Raw genomic sequence first — 17,093 nt, 5'->3', positions numbered from 1 at the left:
GGTTTTAATAAAGGCTCAGAATCAAAAAATTTCTGATCCTTCTGAAAGTTTTCCTTCACCTTTTCAAGCAACTGCAGTCAAAGTACTCAAAATAGGCTTTGGTTCTCCTTCCGAAGTTTTGAAATGGACAAAGAACCAAATAAGTAAAAAATCCCCTTTTCCACCCAGCTTTGCTTCTGGATGATTTTTCTCTCTTTTTTTTTTTTTCTTAATTTTTTTTTAGCCTTTTTTTTTCTTAGATGTTTTTAGGGTCCCACATCAGGGCTTTCCCACCAGCCCTGCAAATCTGATATACCACTGAGAAAGGCAATGGCCAGGATTCTTCCCCTCCCAACATGGTTGCTTGACCCTTCCCTTTATCACTTGTAGAATGTATATTGTTGCCAGACATGGGAAATAATTACAAAAAAAAAAAAAGGAAAAAAAAAGGAAAAAAAAGTCTTTTTGACCAAAAGGGCCAAGGAATGCAACATATGAAAACCAAGTCTGGACGGCTTGTCAGTGTTGAGTGGGTTCCACAGGTGGAAAATGGGGGACGTCTCCCCCAAGAAGAGCCATCTCATGGTGATGGCCATGCCCTGGACTAAGGCAAGTGACATTTTTGGGAGGGCTGAAGAGAGCAGCAGTCCTGGCCTGGCCATCCCAGATGGAGCTGTGAGCGGTGGGTGGTTGAATGGGGCAGTAAATGCCCCACAGTCCCAAAGCCAAGTGCTTTGTAGAGTCTAAAGTGCTGGGGCTGTGGGGCACAGGACCCACCTATTCACCCACTTGCCCTGGGGAAGGAGCCATGCCTCAAACCCCATGGCAAGCCATGGTGGGGAGGGGACAGAGAGCTTCTTGGGGGCCATATGATGCGAAAGGGCAGGCAGGGATGCTGAGAAAGCTGGTCATCCTGTTGGGAAGGGAAGCAGACATATGATGGGATCTGACATGGGTTTATTTGCTTGCCTCTGAGATGGGAGCCACATGGCCGAGCCCTGCCAAGCCGTTGAAACCCGTGCTCCATGGATCAGGGAGGGGGAAGAAGGGTTGGGCAGCGAGGTTTTCATTGTGGCCCAAAGCGAAGGCGAAGATGCTCGCGTTCCTCTCCATGTCCAGCTGGGCTCGCCTGAAGAGCTTCATCTGGGTTTCTTCAAACTGGCTCTCCAGCTCCTGCAGGCTGAAAGGGGACTTGGCCCCGCTCAGAAAGTGCTTGGGGCTGGGGCCGGGAAGGCACATGGCCGTGCTGCCGAGGTGGCCACTCATCTCCTCCAGCGTTGGTGGCATCACGAAGCTCTTCTCCACTGGTGGGCCACTGGGAGCAAAGAGCAAGCCGGCTGCCCTCCATGCTGCGGGCTTGCGTCCTCTCCGGGGCCGTGCGATGCGGCAGCTCTGGCGCTTGATGTGGCGATGGAGGTGGTCGGAACGGGTGAAGCTCTTGTAGCAGAACTCGCACTGGTAGGGCCGGATGCCGGTGTGGATGCGCATGTGGTTCTTCAGGTCGTAGTTATGTACAAACTTGGCGTTGCAGTGGATGCACAGGTACGGCCGCTCCCCAGTGTGTTTCCGCATGTGGATCTTGAGCTTGTCTTGCCTGCAAAAGAGAAGGCTCTTGGTCAGGGATGTGGTTGAAACTGGTTCTTGGATCAGGAGAGGGAAAGGCAATGGGAAGGTGAGGAGCTCATCCCGGGGATTCCCCCGGTGTATGGATACTCTTGGAAACTGATGTTTGCATCCATCTCCTACTTCCCAGAGGAAAAGCACCTTAAACATCACACAAAACCAGCTCTCCCTGTCAGGAGTGTGCAGCCCATCCCAGATAGTTCAAAACAGCCTAAATTAGAGAGAAAAACCTTCTGGAGTAAGCTCCCAAACCATCTGGTGATATCTAAATAAGTACAGCTCTATTCCTGCCTGCAAACAAGTCGAGTTCGGAGAGCCTGGCAATGTAAGGCAATGCCATCCAAAAGAACTCCCGCTTGGAGCCGATTTTCCTTTCCTTTTATTCTTGGGCTGACCACTGGATGTCTCCGGAGCTCTGATTTGCAGCGGGAGCATGGCACAGGGTGAGGCAGCAGAGGTGCAGGCAGCGGCCGGCACCGCTGTCCTTCCCTGCCTTGCTCTCCAAGGTCAGCACACATCCAGCCTCACACACGGTTTTAAATACAACCATAAAACCCACCCCAAAGGAACGTATTTACAAATATAGTGGGTTTTTTTGAAGGGGAACATCTAAAACCAAGAATAATTTCCTAAGCTGGCAGTCCAATCAGGTTTTTACCAATGAATGTTTCCTTCTGCAGTCTACAACAATCACAGAACTTGCACTGATTTCTGCCACCTTGCCTTTGTGTATCTTGATACAGTTTTTGGTGATGTGACCAGCAGCACTCCAATGCTGTGAGGAGTGCAGCCTTGGGATGGGCATCTCTGCACACCAGTCCCTCAGGATCAAGGATGCAGAGACATATCCCTACCAGAGCAGTCACTTCTTCATCAGATGATGCTTTATTGCCTTTAGGAAACCAGTCCCAGCCTGGTCTTGCATCTGCAGCAGCAGCACTGTACAGCTCCCTGCCTGTACAGAGGTTCTAATGAGCTCATATGAGGTTTGCAACTCACGCAGATTTTTAAGGAGACACAAGAAAAGCATCTCTCTGTCCCCACATGCCAAGCCCAGAGCCAGATCCTGACTTCCCACTCTGAAATACTCAAAGACGCCGTTATCCCAAAAACTTAACAAGGGTGCATTTCCCTGAAAGGGCTGAAATCAGTTCTCAGCAGCACACGAAGCCACATGGAAAATTTCATCCCAAATGGATAATGTGCAGCAAAGTCGTAAGCAGATGAACGCAGGGGTTTGCAATGCGAAATGTTCGGAAACGTTAATGAAAAGCAGAGCTACCAGCCCCACCTATAATATAATTTAAACCTATGTATGTAATGTTTAACCTAGCAGGATTGCTTTTCCTAATAAACAAGCAGCGCACCAGGATTACTGTATAATGTAAATACAGGCAAAGCTTTTTTTTTCAGGCTATTACACATCTCCGGCAGCAGATGGGGAGAAAGAAACTCAATCCTCCCTGCCCCGACAGCATCTCCGTGGGATGGAAGAGAGGTTTTATGGCTCTAACTGGAGAAGCTCAGAGGCTGGGGGTGTGTGAGATGCTCCGGCTGCAGTGAAGCACCCAGGGGAGGGTGCAGCATGGGGAACATGGGCTTTGTGAGATGGGAGAAAGAGAACCGTGCTCCGTGTGTGTGAATAACCTTAATGCAATTGCATTAGGAGAGCGATTAGGGCTCTGCGAGCTGTCACAACACAAATAATAGGAACAAATAATGTTAACCTTTCTGGCTGGAACAGTTTCTCCTTGAGCACTTCGGGGCTGTCTTGGTGGAAAAACTGAAATATTTGCAGTTTTCTCCAGTGTTTCAGCAGGGCAAACCAGCAGAGAAGGAGCTGAGCAGCCTTTGTTTAAGGAAAAAATTAATGAGCTATTAAATGAAGTTCTGCTTCCTGCGATCAGATGTCCCTGGGAAGCGGGAGTGCCAGATCCAGGTGCATGTGGGGTCCTTGCCGTGGGATACAGGACCCACTGACATGAAGGAGAAGGGATCTGATGGGGGGAGGTTGGGGGACTCCCCACCCAGGAAAATGTATTTTCTCTATTTGTTTATTTGCTTCTCCACAGTTCCCAGAGCACAGGAATAATGCAAAGGACTGACTTGGTCAGAAATCCCATTCGGGAACCTAGGCTTCCCTGCACCCTCATTCCCCAGGCACCCCATGGGTGACTGTGTGGGCATGCACGTCCCTGGTGCAGGCACTGCTCACTGCTGCGGGTGCCAGTCTGATGCTTTCGGGAAGCATCAGATTCCCCTCAAGAGCAAAGCACGTAACGTGAGTGGCAGCGCTCAGGAAATCCCGGCAGAAATCTCTTCCTGCATCTCAATCACTCCACTTTGCTTAAATACACTTTTCCCTAGTGGAGAGCCCTCACATTAGAGTAATGCTGAAAATGGCTAAAAACCTCAACTAACCAATCACAGCCAAACAGCTGCGTGTTATCCAAAATGCATTTGAAAATAAACTGATGTTTTCAGATTTCCACTTCACTCAGGGTGGTAAATGAAAGAACACCCCTGCAGGTTCCAGCTCTGTGTAGGGTGACCCACAAGAACAGCTTTGGTCTCGTGAATGAATGTGGAAGAACATCACCCACGCCACTGGGTTAATCCCTGTTTTCTCTGGGGTTCTATTCTTGGATTAAAGTCCTGTCCCTGTGCTTTGTATTTAGAAGCTGGTAAATGTATGAGAGGGTGTCTGATTTAGCCCTGTGTTAGTAATTGGCTAAGCCATACTAGACCACCTCCATGTGGAGCTTTTAACCTCCAAGGTACTGATTTAACCTGCCTGGATTAGGGGCCAGGGTACCTGAAATCCCACCTGAACCCTCCTACTAACCTCAGTAGTGACTGTGAGTCAGTCCCAACATCTCTCCGTGACTCAGTTTTCCCAAATGAAGCCAATGATGGTGCCCTTCCTTGTAAAGGACTTTGGGATGCCCCTGGGAGGGCTCAGATTTATTATCCCCATTACAGAGAAGGTGTTGATGATGGGTCAAATCAAGCTATTTCCTTGTCAGCAGCTAGCACCCACGGCATCACACCCAGGGCAGCGATGGGGCTGCAGGATGGGGATGTCCAGGTCAACCCTCCAGCCTGGGATGCAGCCACACTCACAGGGCTGAGCCCATCCCGCTCCTCCCAGAAAAGCCCGCCTATCTGGAGGTGACAACCCAGCGCTAACCTCAGGATGCAGCAGGATCCATATCTGAATTCCTGCAGGCAGGAATTAGCACCCAGCAGCGGCCTTTCCCCTGCATGTAGCAGGGGGAGCTGGCTCACGTCGCATACACCAGCCCGAGGCATGATGTTCCTTGCATTATAATACGGTGTCTGCTGTGTTAATGGAGAGGAGCATGGAAATTTATTTTCAGGTCAAATCCTCATCATCTGCATAACTTCCACTTGAATATTATCACAGGGATGGAGAAGAAAAGGCAGGCTGAATGTGGGAGCACCCCAGGTGTCCGGACATTGTCAGGAGCTCACTTTTGCCTACTGTGCATATTATTTTCCTCTGGTTTGCTCGCCCCAGCTTAATAGGGCTCTCTCTCTCACACGCAGCCAGGAGCTGAAATACCATGGTCTTGTCAGAAAGCTTTATTATTATGGTAAAGATTGTACTCATTAGATATTAATTATACCCAGCAAGAGCAAGTCCAGGAATCTATTTGTCTCTGCTCACCGATTAAATCTGCCCAGCTTTTCAGAGAAGGGTTGCAGGCAGTAGCATCAGATTTGTGTAGCCTGCTCTGATTTATTACTATTGAGGGGTTTACTGGGGTAAAGAGAAGTGCAAAGGCTGGGATTTGGTAGGAGGTGGACTGGCTGGTCATGCCTGCCTTGGAGCAGCCCATGTTGGGGCTGGTCTCATGTAACCTCGGAGCAGATTCTCCTGGAAGGCATGCTACAGCACATGAAAAACAACAAGGTGCTTGGTGACAGCCAGCATGGCTTCACTAAGGGGGAATCCTGCCTGACCAATTTGGTGGCCTTCTATGATGGGGCTACAGAAATGATGGACAGGGGTAGAGCAGTTGATGTCATCTACCTGGACTTGTGCAAAGCGTTCGACACTGTCCCACATGACATCCTTGTCTCTAAATTGGAGAGACATCAATTTGATAGGTGGAGCACTCGGTGGATAAAGAACTGGCTGAATGGCCGCACTCAAAGAGTTGTGGTCAATGGCTCAATGTCCATCTGGAGACCAGTAACGAGTGGTGTCCCTCAGGAATCGGTGTTGGGACCGGTCTTGTTTAACATCTTTGTCACTGACATGGACAGTGGGATTGAGTGTGCTCTCAGCAAGTTTGCCGATGACACCAAGCTGTGTAGTTCAGTTGATACACTGGAGGGAAGGAATGCCATCCAGAGGGACCTTGACACACTTGTGAGGTGAGCTGATGCCAACCTCATGAAGTTTAACCATGACAAGTGCAAGGTCCTGGGTCGGAGCAATCCCAGGCACAGCTACAGGTTGGGCAGAGAAGAGATTCAGTGCAGCCCAAGGAGAAGGACTTGGGGGTGTTGGTCAATGAGAAAATGAACATGAGCCAGCTTCAGTGTGCGCTTACAGCCCAGAAAGCCAATCGTATCCTGGGCTGCATCAAAAGAAGTGTGACCAGCAGGTCAAAGGAGGTGATCCTGCCCCTCTACTCTGCTCTCCTGAGACCTCACTTGGAGTATTGTGTGCAGTTCTGGTGTTCTCAACATAAAAAGGACATGGAACTGTTAGAACAAGTCCAGAGGAGGCCACGAGGATGATCAGGGAACTGGAGCACCTCCTGTATGAAGACAGGCTGAGAAAGTTGGGGTTATTCGCCTTGAACAAGAGAAGGCTCCGTGGAGACCTCAGAGCAGCCTTCCAGTATCTGAAGGGGGCCTATAGGAATGCTGGTGAGGCACTATTCATTAGAGACTGCAGTGATAGGACAAGGGGTAATGGGTTGAAACTTAAACAGCAGAGGTTTAGATCGGATATAAGGAAGAAATTCTTTCCTGTGAGGGTGGTGAGGTACTAGAATGGGTTGCCCAGGGAGGTTGTGAATGTTCCATCCCTGGCAGTGTTCAAGACCAGGTTGGATGAAACCTTGGGTGATATGGTTTAGTGTGAGGTGTCCCTGCCCATGGCGGGGGGATTGGAACTGGATGATCTTAGGGTCCTTTCCAACCCTAACTATTCTATGATTCTATAATTCTAACCTAGGTACCCAAAAGTTAGTTGCTTTAGTTATGCCCTGTCTTTGGGGTCAGGGATGGCACCTTTGCTCATCTCCTTCCCTCATCTACTGCTTTGAGGGTGCTGATATCTTTCCACTGACCATAGAGGGAGTTGAGGTGCCAGGCTCTTGGGTGGCCAGTGTTCAGGGTGATGAATCATAGAATCATTTAAGTTGGAAAATACCCTTAACATCATGAAACACAACCATGAAGCCAACACTGCCAAGTCCACCACTAACCCATGTCCCCATATGCCACTTCCACATGTCCTTTAAACACCTCCGGGGACGGTGACTCCACCACTGCCCTGGGCAGCCTGTTCTAGTGCTTGACAATTCTTTCCGTGAAGATATTTTTCCTACTATCCAGCTAAGCCTCCCCTGGTGCAACTTGAGGCTGTTTCCCCTTATCCTATTGCTTGTTACTTGGGAGAAGAGACTGACCCCACCTTGCTATTAACATATAATAATTAGGACCTAGCCTTAGAAAGCCCAGACCCTCCCATGTCTAAACATGTGCAACTGGGTTGTGGTCTGCACTGATGCCAAAATGTGCAAACCCGAACTAATTACATCCCGCAGCTAGATGGCCCTCCCAGCTCAATGCATCTCCCAGCACATTAGAGACGAAACCTCCTTTACTGTTTGACCATCTGTTTTCCAGCTCCTTCTGGTCCAACTGTGGTGAGCTCTGGTGGGGTTGAAAATACCCTGTTGCTTATTTAAGCTTTTGTCCTGTGAGGGGATGGATCCAGTGAATTGTGGATGTGATCCACAACCTACCAAAATCAGTAGGTTCTTTTCTTTCCTCCACTCTCTCTTCCTCTCTTTTTGTTTTTCAGAAGGGAGAGAGATCATGCCCTGCCTTCTTTACTGCTTTTTGGGGATAAATATATGTGTAGCTTAGGAGTCACCCACGGGTCATGACGTGGTCCCCCAACCACCACCATCGCCCTCCCTACATGGCCATGCACAGCAGAGGTACCCAACACATACCTGGTAAAGCGGACTTCACAGATATTGCACATGTACGGCTTCTCTCCTGTGTGGGTCCTCATGTGTCTGGGCAGCTTGCCGGCTCCCATGATGACTTTGTTACAGATGGGACATTGCTGTGACGCCTTGGGCTTTATCTTCCTCTCTTCCTCCAGGGGCCATGGTGGAAAAACTCCTCCAAACTGGGTAGCGCTTAGGAAATTGAGATAAGCGCTATACTCAGTCTCGGCCTTAATGTGCCCTAAGGGAGCTGCTGGGGTGTTGGTAAATATGTCCTTGAAGAAGTCATTAGGGAAAGGAGGCGGAGGCAGGTCTTCCTTCTCCTCCTCTTCCTTGATCTTCCTCTTTTTGATCACCAGATCTAAGGGGCCGTTGTCTACTTGTGGCTCCTTTAGCTGGGAGAAGGAGTTAAAATCACCGTTCCATAGATGTGGGAAGAAGCTAGGGGCAAAAGGAGAGAGAGCTGGCCTCCTTTCTGGGATGTTCGACTTAGGGTACAAGTTTTCCCTTAGCAAGGACTCGATGGAGAAGTCTCTTATCACGCCCAAGTGTCCAGAGGAGTTGTTGGCTGGGTAGTGATTTGGACAGTCTTTAGGTGCTTCTGTATATGCTTCTTCGGTAAGATCAGACTTAGAGGGGCTTTGGTGACAGCTTACTTCTTGGACATCAGTTAGATTCTCCTGATTGACAAAATTTTCCACTTCCTCCTCCTCCTCCTCTTCCTCCTCCTCTTCTTCTTCATCTTCATCATCATCTTCGTCATCTTTGTCATCTTCCTCTTCTGCCTCTCTGTCAGGCTCCATGATTTCAAGGCATACATTGATAATGCACTGGATCTCCAGCATCTTGGCAGCGCTGAGGATGTGCTTGACATTTGAGGTGGTGATGGTGAGGGTTGAGGTGTAGGCAAACTCGAGGATGGCAGAAAGTGCTTCAGGCTTGACAAAGTCAATCTCGTAAACATAGGGCTGGTCTGTTAAAGTGCCGGTAGTGAAGAGTTTTTTGAAGTACTTGCTGCAGGCAGCAAGGACAGATCGATGGGTCCGGTACTCCTGGTCCTGTACAATGAGGATGACATCACAGAGGAGACCGTCATGCCGCTGCTCATTTAAACCACATAAGACTTCACTGCTGTGGTTTGGGAATGGGATCCCAATAAGATCATCAATGCCATTGGCCATATTCTCATTTAGTGCCCTAGGACAAAACACAGACAGTGGAGCATTAGCAGGGGATTCACAGTCAATAATGCTGAAATGACCCTGCCTTCTTTTGGTGTCCTCCTCTCTCTTGCCTCAGACCTCTGTAATCACCCTCTGCTTGCATTGCCCCAGTGCATCTCCATGTCAACTTCAACACCTTCCAGGTTCTCTGTGATTTAATGTCTGCTTCCCTCCACATCTCTTCATCTCTTCCTTTGTCTTCATCCTTCTCTTCCCAGTTCCCACCCTATTCACCTTTTCATAACCACCACAAGCTCCCTCTTCTCTTTCACATCCCTCCCCCAGGAACCTTGTGCAATGACTTCTCTCCCCATCACGTTTCTTCCATATCCTCCCACAGCCAACATCTTTCCAGGCACATGTTGGCTTTGTCCTGCCAGAAGCTATGTGGGGAAAAGGCAATGCTGTATTGCATCAACGTGCCAAGTGCCAGCTCCTACACTACTTAAACTAGATGAGCCAGGGAGATCCCATCTCATCCATGCAATTGTTTTGAGGACTGGTATAACTGGATGTCCCAAACAGGAGAGATTGCTGGTCATGGCTGTTTGCTGCAGTAGGACAGAGGTTCTTATGGACTAGCAGGTCTCCAATTCTGTAGTCTTCTGCTACATCATGCATGGAAGCTACCACGTGTTACCTTAGCATGTGGACAACCCACATAGCAATGTCTTCCCAAGGGAGCTGGATGGCAAGAGAGGTGTCACAATGTACCTGAACACTCAGAGAAAGACAACCAGGGACCAGGGCCCTGGCCAGAGCAGATGAATGTCTGCTGTCTTCACCTGTGGGCTTGCCCCATCCCTAATCCTGTTTTGACTTGTTAGTGTGGTATCGAATGCCCTGTTCGTCTGGCAGACACCTTCCCCTGCTACTGCAGACCCAGCTTCAAAGGGAAATTTGGAAGCAAAAAGCCCACACCCAGAAGGAAAATCTGATTTTTATTTCTTTTTTTGGCCTTTTTTTTTTTAATCTGTAACATGTTCCCTCTTTCGCATGGCTCCAGCAGCCCTTCCATATAAGAAATCCCAGGGAAGGAGAGTGACTTCCTCCAGCAGGCAACGAATACATTAATCCCATCACACACAGAATACATCAAACAGCCAGAATAACTTTGAATACACTAACCCTTTGGAAACCCCCACGACACAGAGCATGTATTCATGCAGACAGCTCACAGCAGAGGGGTTAATCTCCAAGAGAGCCCATGGTCCACGTAAGTAAAACTGCAGCCCCACTCCAGCCCCTTTCGCCAGGCTGAGACCATCATGCAGGTACCCAATCCCACCCTGCACCACCTCCACATCTCTCCTGGGATCCATTGCCATGTCCTGGGTGTCCTTCCCTGCTCAGTTTCTGATTCCAAACCTCTTTCCCCCCAGCCGGTGGGACCAGTAGGGGCCTGGTCTACCCCATGGCAAGGGACTGGTTCCCACCCTGCCACCTGCCTCCAGCCCTTGGGGTTAGAAAGAGCCTGGTGGGAAGGATGGTATCTATGGAGATCCTTGACCAGCAAGCCAGTCACCCTTGGGAAAGGCTGGGAGGGGGTCAGACTGCAGCAAACATTCCCGTGGGAAGAGGAATGCTGTCTGCCTTCTCCTCCCTCTGTAGGGTCAATCTCCAGCCAAGACCTTGCAGGTATCTCCCCCATCACTGCTGCATGAGAGCCAGCAAGCAAAAGCCTTGGGAAGACAGCACAGCATAGGTGGATTGCATCCCATGGAAAGGTTATGGACCACCGGGAGCAGCACGGGATGGGGGACAAACTGAGCTTGTGAAGCCTTGCAGGGGGCTGGAGGGCAGCCACACCTTGGGGACCCCTCTCCAGCACCTTGCCATGGCCAGAGATGGGCAGAGGAACTGGGAATTACATCCTTCCGAACCCCCCTCCACTCCAGCCACTGGTATTTGTGGCCAACGAATGATGCTCCAGTCTCGCATCCCACAGTGTGCCCATTAGCTCCACGCTAATTATGTCTGTTGTCTGAAACAAATTGATTCATTACAGTGTGCTGTGCTTAACCATGTTAACTAGCTATGCTCCTCCACCAGCCCGACCGGCTCTGTATCAAACCTTCCTTGAAAATCAAAGATAAATGGAAGTAAATACAATGTGTTCTCCAAGAGGAGTGTAAGATAATGAATAACCCCTGAGCCAGGGAAGAAAACACAACTTCCTTTTTAGGCCTTTGTATCCTTAATAATAAGCATAAGCAATTAAATTTTTATTGCTGTGTTTATCTTCTATTCATTTATTTTTGTTTGGAAGGAGCATTAGTGCTAAAGGAGCTCCTTGCATGAAGGAACGTGTCTCCCTGTGAATCTATTCTGATCTTTTATTGCCAGATCACCCTAAGTGCAAAAGATCAGAAAAGCAGAATATTGGGCTACCCTGCAATTAATCTTATACAGGGTTTTTTCGGGACATTAAACTCCATCCTCCTTGATGGTGGGTTATTAACTCAGCAGCAAGAAAGCAAGGAAAATAAATTTAATTAGGAGATCAGGGGCTATATGTGATTATAAAATGAAATTATGTACAGCTCCTTTTGGTGGAAATGGACTCCTTTTCCTTTCCTCCTGGTCCTTTCCATGGATGTGGTTCTGTTAATTGGAGCACTTAGGTAAGCTGATAAACCCAGGGTGCTGGCAAAACTGAAGGTGATTCTTGTCATTTAAATGGGGGAAGAAACAGCCCATTCATTTGCATGCATTTGCATTTTTTTAACTCTCAGCGTGGTTTGACAGCTCCAATCTCAGCCAGCCTGAGAAATGACCTTATGGTTCCCATGCCCCCAAGGGAGGGTGATGGCCAGAGGCTGGAAGTGTGCTGAGGTTGACGTTTTCCTTCCCCCTCCTCCTTTCTCTTCCTCCTCCTGGGCTCCCCCCTTCCCTTCCCCAAGCCAAGGGAGGGGTCCTCAAGAACTAACAGGGGTAATCATAGCATCCAACGGTGACAAATGCCACCAGTGCATGCACACACATGTGCAGGCGCTGAGAGGGCACCAAGGAGTTAAACAGAAAAGTCACATTTTATAATAGTTACAGCATTGTTAAAATAAACCAGGGAGGGGGGGGGAAGGGTGGAGGGCACCTAAAATAAATGTATTCTGCAGATGATGTCTTGAAACACTGCATTTATGGGCATGCTTAAAACTCATTCATTACTTTCTTGCCAGGAAAAGCCCCATTTATAAAAGCTTTGTCCCCTTTTTTGGGTGAAAATCGCTCCTTTTTTAAGTCCCCAGGTACGAGCCAGGGAACACAGTGGTATTATAAACCGCCTGTGATGTACACTCCCTGGGTGACCCAGAGCTCATCCGGAGCACTTTGCTGCTCAAAAACCCTTCTGGTTTTTATTTTTATCCTCTGGTTGCTTTATTCTCACGTCTCCTTTTAACTTCAAGCCTCATTCAGTATAATACAGCCTCTGAAAACCAGTAATATAAAACTGAAATATAGGGAGGTGAAATGTTCATTTAGCATCGTGATAAGTAAAAAAATAGAAGCACACTCAATAGGCTATAGAGATCGTATGTATAGAATACAGATAAACTAATATTGCCTATATTCATTTATATGAATGGAAATGGGGGACTGACACAGCTTGAAAGAGCCCTGGAAAAGATGTGCCAGCCCTGAAGTGGGGCAGAATCCTGTCACTGGGGTCTCACTATTGCTCAAAGCCAGGAGCAGGAGACCTATGAGGGCTCCTCATCAGCACTTCCTCTCCCATCTCCTTCCTCATCTTCAGTGACACTGCCCTGCAAAGCCCATGGAGGAGATGAAGGCTGCCAGGAGGAGCCCAGGGTTGTGCAATGCATGGCTCTGGCTGGTTCTGGCAATGTCCTCTTCCCATATGCCTTATCTGTGGGGACAACCTGAGTGTTATCTGGGAGATGACAATTTTAGCCTTTACTTGTATAATGGCATGTAACATCATTACTATTGCATGCAGCATTGATTTATTATGTGTATAATTTATATATTTCTAATCTTATACAATCACATATTTTATCTATCTGTATGTACGTATTTTCATATGCTTATGTTTATGAAATTATATCTATATATCAATATATATTTTCTATATTTTCTTATTTCATATTTCTACATTTTAATATTCATATGGAGATTCTTGGAGCATTTCTTCTTCAAATTGCTTGGCCCTCTCTATGCTGTGGTTTTCCCCACAGGAAGGTGCTCTGAATCCTGTCTATAGCTCTTTTTGTTATGCCTATATTCACTGTCCCCAGAAAGACGTGGGGGTGCCGCAGGGTAAGCCAGGGAGCATGAGTGGCTGCATCCTCCTCCCAGGCCATGCTCATTCTGCATTCAGCACAGCGGAGGAAGGAGCCTGAGGCTCCAGCTGATCTCTGCCTACTACTGGTGTCAAAATGACATTTTTCCAGACACATTCCCAATGGTGTCTCCAATTCTTCCCTTCACCCAGCCTGTGCATGGAGCAGGGTTTCAGTGCAAGCCCAGGGGCAGGGCATGGGGTTGAGCATCCCCTCCCCAGCTGGATCCTGACACCCAGCACAGCATCCCTCAGACACAAACTTCCAGAAGGGATTTGAGCTCTACACCTGAAGCATGAGGACATCAGCAAAGCATCCCAGAGGGGGCTGGACCTGGATTCAGGGCGCTGAGCACCCCTGGCCACCCCAACCTGCTGCCCATGCAGGAGAGGCAGTCAGCAGAAGGTCTCAACAGCTTTCCTCATTGCTATGTATTTCCAACACCAACTGCCTCCCTCCCCTGCTTGGAGCACTGGGCACCTCCAGGTAGAAACACTTTGATGCTGCTTTTCTACCTGCCAGGCTGTGGGAGCAGGGTGGGCTGGCTGCTCTCCCTCTGCATCCCACCATGGTGCCATGTGTGAGGACCTGCCTGCCACATCCATCAGCCCATAAATATCTGTGGGTTTTCTTCTTCCCTGGGTTTATTTGTGCCGCTGTAATGAGGCCATTAAGATGTGCATGTGAGATTACCCTAATCTGTCAAAATATTACAGCTACTTTCTAGGGGATATGCTCACCAGTGATCGACAGCACCTGCTCCATAGCCACGTTGTTATTTCGGGGGAATAGGAGGAATTGCTGTTAATCTGGGGGGAACAGCTCCATCCCCACATCAGCCAATTGCTCCATGACCTTAAGCAAGTCCCTTGTGACCTTGAGTAAGTCCCTTGTGAAAGTGTCCTTGAGCAAAGCCACCCACATTGACACCCCACCCAGGGACAAGACCATTGCCTTGGCCAAGCACTTGACTCCAGTTTGGAAGACTCCTCTCATACCACGGAATTGGGATCCCCAAAGCTCTATTTAAAAGGCTGGCAGAGAGGTGGGTCATTGTTTTCACTTTTATAAAGAAAACCCCCAACAAACCGAACAAAAGGAACGTGTAAAACCCAAAAAGGCAAATATTTCCTTAAGCACACCTCCCCTCTGAACATCTTGTCTCCAGAGGAACGTGTTATTAAACCACCCACCCCAGTACCCAGCGTTCCTCCCCTCCGGCAGGAAGGTGGGGCAGAGCATGCTCCTCGCCTTTCAATCACTTCCCTGTGAGATACCTGAAATGATGAAGAAAACGTGGTGACACCAACCGCTGCCTCCCTCGCATGGAAACCACCTGGGTTTTAAAGCACAGGAGCCACTTCCCAGACCCAAAGGTGATGCTGTGGGAGGGAACTGGCTCACTAGCAGTAGCACGAGGGTTTTATTGCTGGGATGGGTGCCCCAGCCTCCAATAACTGAGACCAGCCTTTCCCTTAGGACCAGTCTTGCTTAGGGAGTACAGGGTTGAGCCGGGAAAGCTGGGGGTGTTTGGTTTTTAAGAGGGACATGATAACCTCATCTACCCAAAACTGAGGATCCCCACTCAAAAAGATCAAGGATTTTGCTAAGATCTGGACGAGGTAGAAAAGGGTGAAGGTTTTCAAAGGGATGCTCTGTCAAGGAGGGATGCAAAGAGGGTCACACTTGCCATGGAAGATGCTCGCTTGCAGCAAAGATGGGGAGGAAGCACCATGGGTGGCTGTGGAGGTGGCATCATCCCACTTGGGTCCTGGCAAGGGAGCAGCTCCATAAACAGAGCAGGTCAGTACAAGTCAAGGAGATGCACTGGAGGATGGTGGTGCAAAGCTGGATGGGGCTTGGAGCAAGCTGCTCTAGTGGAAGGTGTCCCTGTCCATGGCAGGAGGTTGGAACTGGATGAGCTTTAAGGTCCCTTCCAACACAAACCATTCTGTGATGCTAACAAAGGCTGCCTATAGTGGCCAACCAGGGCCCCAGTGACACTGACACTGATGAAGACCTCCCACAGATGCTGGGAGGAAAGAGATGGCCAAGGAGCCCCAAGTGGACAGCCCAACACTTTTTGGCTAGCTTCCATAGAGCTAAGGATGAATGAGACAGCTCCTACCTGAAGGAAGAGCCCAGAAGTTGAGCATGGTTTGATCACATAATTAAAGTGGTTACACTTTAGGGACTGAGACCACACTGGTGACCTTTACCCTGGTATTTCTCCAATACTCACTGGACTTCACAAAATTAATACAGATCTCCAAACGAAATCCTTGAGCATACAAGGATCCTTATCTGTCTGGCAGGTTAAGCCCATGTGAACCATATATATTTACACACCCTATATGAAACTGACTTTATTGGGTTGAAACTATTCATTTCCTATAAGCAGACCTTCAGAAAGCCATCTTCACCTGAGGCCCCTGGTTCAAGAGCCACCTCCAGGGTGTCCAACAATCCCAACAATGACATATTTCACCCTTTTTGTATTTTAGTGGCAGACACTCTTCCCAGTTTCCAAAATTCACACAGTTTAGCCAGCCAAGCATCCCTAGGGGACATCAATGCTAGAGATGTGTTGTATCTCACTGAGGAAGTGCCACGAGGACTATTTGCTTAACCTGATAAATAGTGATTACAGATGCCACTCATTAACTCACTGAGGTGTGAAAGCACAACAGCATCTCCTGTGCCTTTTGTGAACCCATCCTCAGGAGCTTTTTGAAGTGATATGTTGCAGCAAATATTATGCATCTCTCAACAAATCTATCACTGCAGGTTAGCTCCAGCACCGAGAGCCTACACAGGGCACCCTATACTTCAACAACTTTGTTTATGTACACATACAACCTGGTGAAATGGCAAATTATGAATCAAATCTCCCCCAGTGAGCTGATCGGTCTGGTGCCACTGGTTATAATGGGGTTTTGCTGCTCCTCCATGACCACCAGAACCATGGGGTATTTAAGTTAAGGCCATATTTCCTGGCCTCAGCTCCTCTGTAGACTTGCTGCTCACGTGCTTTGATCAGCACATGATGATGAACAGGTTGAGCTCCTCTTTCTCCTTTGTCTCCCACCATGGGAAGCACCAAGTATACAAAGAGCCCCAGCATCCCCTTAGATCTACCCCAAGGTCTCCCACCCTCTCCTGACCTCGACTTAACTTCATAGCAGGCTCCTAGACTGTGGTATTAAGCTGGGTGATCAACACCCATCCTGTGGGTGAGCTTGTAGGGACCTGCCACCCACCAGCTCTGCACACTGTGGGATGAGTGCCATCACACCACCAGGACCAAGCCCCATGGCTCTCCTATTTCCTTAAAACCAGTTCTTGGGCACCAAATAAACACAAACGGGAGCTCTGGCAGGGCCAGAATAGCGTTTAATGCATCCTATAATTGAAGGGCCATGTTTTCACATTGGTTTCTTCTTTCTGGCTTCTTTAAATTACCCATCATGCTTCACAACTTCAGAGTTTATATAAATCTCCAAAATCAGGAGCTCTGGGTCATTTCTGGGTGGCAGCTTGATGAAGTCTGCATGCAGCATGACAAGTCCCATCTGATGTGCTGAGTAAGTTTTGGCAAGGGGGGATCCCAATGATAAATGGTCAAATAAACATAAACAATTAGTGGAGCTATATTGAAGGCACAGCCTGGCTCCAGATGGTGTTTTGAGTGCTTCACCTATGCACAAAGCAGGGGCAAATTTATTAAACACAGCATTAAAGCA

The 17,093-nt window shown here is 48.5% G+C and overlaps 1 protein-coding gene across 3 annotated transcripts in view; it reads right to left on the bottom strand.

Annotated features, from left to right (window-relative positions):
• Positions 1-414: 414 nt before the first annotated feature.
• The window catches only part of ZBTB7C (zinc finger and BTB domain containing 7C), a 156,874-nt gene continuing 140,195 nt past the window's right edge, over positions 415-17,093 (bottom strand). For all 3 annotated transcript variants that reach the window (XM_034072911.1, XM_034072910.1, XM_005145403.3), the window contains 2 exons: positions 7,827-9,023; positions 415-1,573 (listed from right to left, as the gene is read on the bottom strand). In XM_034072911.1, the coding sequence (XP_033928802.1) occupies positions 937-1,573; positions 7,827-9,007 (1,818 nt within the window). In that variant the 5' untranslated portion in view covers positions 9,008-9,023 and the 3' untranslated portion in view covers positions 415-936. The remainder of the gene's footprint in view (positions 1,574-7,826; positions 9,024-17,093) is intronic.

The sequence above is a fragment of the Melopsittacus undulatus genome, chromosome Z, assembly GCF_012275295.1.
Source record: "Melopsittacus undulatus isolate bMelUnd1 chromosome Z, bMelUnd1.mat.Z, whole genome shotgun sequence".
Lineage (NCBI taxonomy): Eukaryota > Metazoa > Chordata > Aves > Psittaciformes > Psittaculidae > Melopsittacus > Melopsittacus undulatus.
The sequence above is the reverse complement of the archived record's forward strand: the minus strand, read 5'-3'. Positions and strand labels throughout refer to the sequence as shown.